This window comes from Triticum urartu, chromosome 7A, assembly GCF_056163025.1.
Source record: "Triticum urartu cultivar PI428250 chromosome 7A, HENAU_Tu73, whole genome shotgun sequence".
In the NCBI taxonomy this organism is placed as follows: domain Eukaryota; kingdom Viridiplantae; phylum Streptophyta; class Magnoliopsida; order Poales; family Poaceae; genus Triticum; species Triticum urartu.
In genome coordinates, this window is record NC_141879.1 from 376,294,995 (window position 1) to 376,298,752 (window position 3,758).

The 3,758-nt window shown below is 45.9% G+C and overlaps 1 protein-coding gene across 1 annotated transcript; it reads right to left on the reverse strand.

Annotated features, from left to right (window-relative positions):
• Positions 1-264: 264 nt before the first annotated feature.
• On the reverse strand, positions 265-732 carry LOC147959646 (uncharacterized). The gene has a single exon (XM_087532801.1). The coding sequence runs from the start codon at positions 730-732 to the stop codon at positions 265-267; it is 468 nt and encodes a 155-aa protein (XP_087388927.1).
• Positions 733-3,758: the final 3,026 nt, after the last annotated feature.

Consider the following 3,758-nt stretch of genomic DNA (forward strand, 5'->3'; position numbering starts at 1 on the left):
GATGAGTCGTGTCAACTCGCAGAAGTATGAGACACTTCCTCAATACACAAGCATATAAGATGCTTATACTTCTTACCCAAAGGATCTTTATATCCAACAGACACAAAATATCCGTTCGACTGTTGGAAATTACTTTAACTATTGATCTGATGTCAAAGTAATTGCTGCATTGCCACCAAAACCCACCATCTCTTAAGCTAAAGTAGACCGAGCTAACCCCTATATTAGCATTATTAAGATAAACAGAAGGCATTGTAGAATCATTTAGGAGGTGAGCTTGTTAATCTGAATGTGGAGGGACACCATCCTTGACAACCCAGCCTCGGCCAGTAGCTTGGGCAGAACTGTGAAGAAGGTCAGCTCCTGCACGGCAACGTCGCTGGGATCCTTGCTACTTGTCACCAAGATTTCCACCTTGACAGCGTCGGTCCTGCCTTTGGGCTCCCCCGGTGGGCTTTTCGCCCACAACTTGGCCTCGTAGTGTAGCGGTGGGGACGCGCCCGCTCTGATGCAAATGACCAACACAGTGATAGGCACGCCGATGTCGAGCACGCCGCCGACCAAGAAAAACGCGCGACCGTCCTCCTCCACGAACAGCAAGAGCCGCGGTGCACTTGCAGCTGGAGCACCTTGCCATACTGGATCCTGTGCACGGGCATGGGATGCACGGTGCTGATGTAGTGGGGGAGCACCGATGGCAGGCCTTCGTAGATGCAGACGGGCATGGGGCATTTGCAGGGCGCAAGCGGACACATGCTCTGGTGATCGGCGAGCTTGTGGTAAGTGACATAGAGCCCACAACCTTCGTAATGGTCAAGACAGGGATATATATTTTAATTTGTGGTGGGGTAAATGTTAGAGGTTGCAGCAAATATATTGTACACTGCGGGTCTTTTAGAGCAAGTACAATAGAATGGCATAGGCAGGCTGTAAGACTTTAAATATTACATTTTTGATGAGTTGGCGGAGAGAGAAGAGGAGAGAGAAGAGCAGTGGGTTAATCACTAATAGCCAGCTGTAGCACATGCTCCTAGACACTCTGTGAGAGAGGGAGGTGGGGGCCAGTGCTATGACATGTTGCGTCAACTCATACAACGAGGAGAAGCTTGATTTTACTACTACTAGTATGCCCTCTCCCTCGCCCATGCGCGCAGTGGTTCACAGACGAGGAGAGGCTTTTGCTTTTACTACTCCTACAACAAGCTCTCCCTCACCCACGCGGTGGACAAGACATGCAGCCGTTGATTCGATACTGTAGATGTAGTAACATCATTGTTCGACTTCTCGAAGAGGCGAAGAGCCAAGCGCAACCCGAACATGGCAGTTTCTAGTAACATGCTTTTGTTACTAGTCCATGTTACTACCTTTATAAGGCTAGTCATAGTGGGGAGTAACTTAGACTAGTAACATGCATATGTTACTACCTACATAATGTGTAGTAACATATGGATGGTAACATGCAAGCCTTCATTAATTGAGATATAGACTCATTTTACCTCGGGGTGTGTTATGTTACAATAACATATTATGTTACCACACGCATCTCTCTCCTCATTAACTCCATGCCACATAAACAAATTTGTCTTGGGATGTGTTATGTTACTACCTAAGTTACTCCCACTATGACTAGCCTAATGGGTAGTAACATATGGATGGTAACATACAAGCCTTCATTAATTGAGACATAGGCTCATTTTACCTCACATTTATTGCATATGCATCTCATCTTCTCTTTATCTCTTTCCTCACATTTATTGCATCTGCCTTGGAGCATGCATATAGCCAGGCTCTTGCATGAGATTAGACTAGCCACAATGGAGAGTAACATACACTAGTAACATACACATATCCCTAGACTATGTTACTATCTTCATATTGGGTAGTAACATAAGTGTGGTGTCATGCAAAGCTTCATCTATTAGGTCATAGACTCATATTGCATTGGGACATGTGATGTTATACTAAGTTACTCAAACTACCTCTCTCCTCATTAACTCATTGCCACATAAGCAAATTTGCTGAGTTGGACTCCATGTTACTGCTGAAGTTACTCCCACTATGGGTAGTCTTACTTTTTTATGTCTCTTCCCTCCACATAGACAATATTGCCATGTAAGCAGGCTATAAGCCCACTATTATACTTGCTCTCAATAGTATAGCCCTGTAAACCAGAAACAAGGGACTACTCCCTCCATTCCTAAATATTTGTCTTTCTAGAGATTTCAACAAGTGATTACACCGTAAATGAGTACATACAGAGCAAAATGAGTGAATCTACACCATAAATAAATACGTAGTTCTCTCGTTTTCCTCTCCGCCTTGGTCGTGGCGCACAATATTGAGTATACTACTATTGGCTAGTCTCTTTTTTACACACATTTACGTCGATACGGCTTGAATGCTAATGAGGCAGAGGGTAGCGGTTCCCAAAACATTGAACGGTCAATGATGCATCCGCATTCAATTAGCATGCAGAGGTAAGTAATTGGAGAAGCATAATGGAGCCAACACGATGTGAATGCAACACAATTTGGACTCTCATGTAAAGGCGCCCCACCACTCCAATCCATCTACTCCTAGTCTCTGCGCAACACCGCCCACTCCAATCCAAGACCAAGACCAAGTGGCTAGAATCCACAAGCACCCATGGCGTCGATGGACGCGAGCGGCAGTCGGCTGTGCCAGATCGTCCAAGACGTCGGCCTGCGGCCCCGCACCGTGCAGCATTTCCAGACGGAGCTAGCGACCGCCGGCGTCATAGCCCTCCTCGACGCCGGCTTCGCTTCTCGCATGACCAGATGATGGTAGACTCCATCCGCAAGTTCACCACCGTTAAGAAGCGCGTGGACAACCTTGCCGTACTGCTCCAACCCGTGCGCCCAGGCTCCTCGTTGTCTGCCACCCTCATCAGCCTCCAAGGTGACGAACTCTTTGAAGCACTAGTGGCCCTGGAGCTGCCGGAGGCCGTGACAAAGAATGTGCACCTCGAGGCCGCGCTCGCCGCGCAGCGCCCCACCATGCAAGAAACTGTTGACCTGCACATCGACGTCTACGAGGAAATCGTCTACTTAGGCCAGTATAAGGCCAGCAAGGACAGAAAGACGTTGGCCTTCTTCTAGAGGCTGGAATCTTTGGACGCCATTGTTCAGAAGCACGTCGACCTGGCCAGGAAAGCCACTACTACTTATCCGCCGTTCGGTGGGCCGGCGCCCTGAGTCGAGGAGGTGGACGTTGTTGATGGATGCTCTTTCTTCTTGCCTCATGTAATCAGCACTGCATCGCCTCGTGACCTTAATGTTTTATTAGTGTATGGCATTTTTATTCCAGTCGTAAATGATATGTGTGATCCCTTGCTCTTATTTGGCGTTAATTATATGTAGTATCACTATCTTTATCCTGGTGTACTACCTAGGTCTTGTTTATTAGTCCCTTTTGTAATTTGTGCTAAATTTTTACCAAAGATTTAACTGACAAATTGTTAGTGCATGTCAACAAAAATTATATCGTTTGATTTGTATTTGAACATAGTTTTCAATAATATAATTTTGGTGACATGCATGAAACATTTGTTAGTCAAATTTATGGTCAAAATTTGGCACAAATTATGACGGGAAGCAATAACTAGGACCGAGGTAGACTGGTCCATCACCATCGTGTTTTGTGTCTAATTTTGACTTCAGCGATCCAACCTACATGGAGGGAGTACTGTATATATTGGCGCGACAACCAAACTTATATATATTCAAAACTGAGCATTA

Coding starts and splice junctions, on each gene's coding strand:
- LOC147959646 (XM_087532801.1), bottom strand. CDS start 732: ATGCCCCATGCCCGTCTGCATCTACGAAGGCCTGCCATCGGTGCTCCC.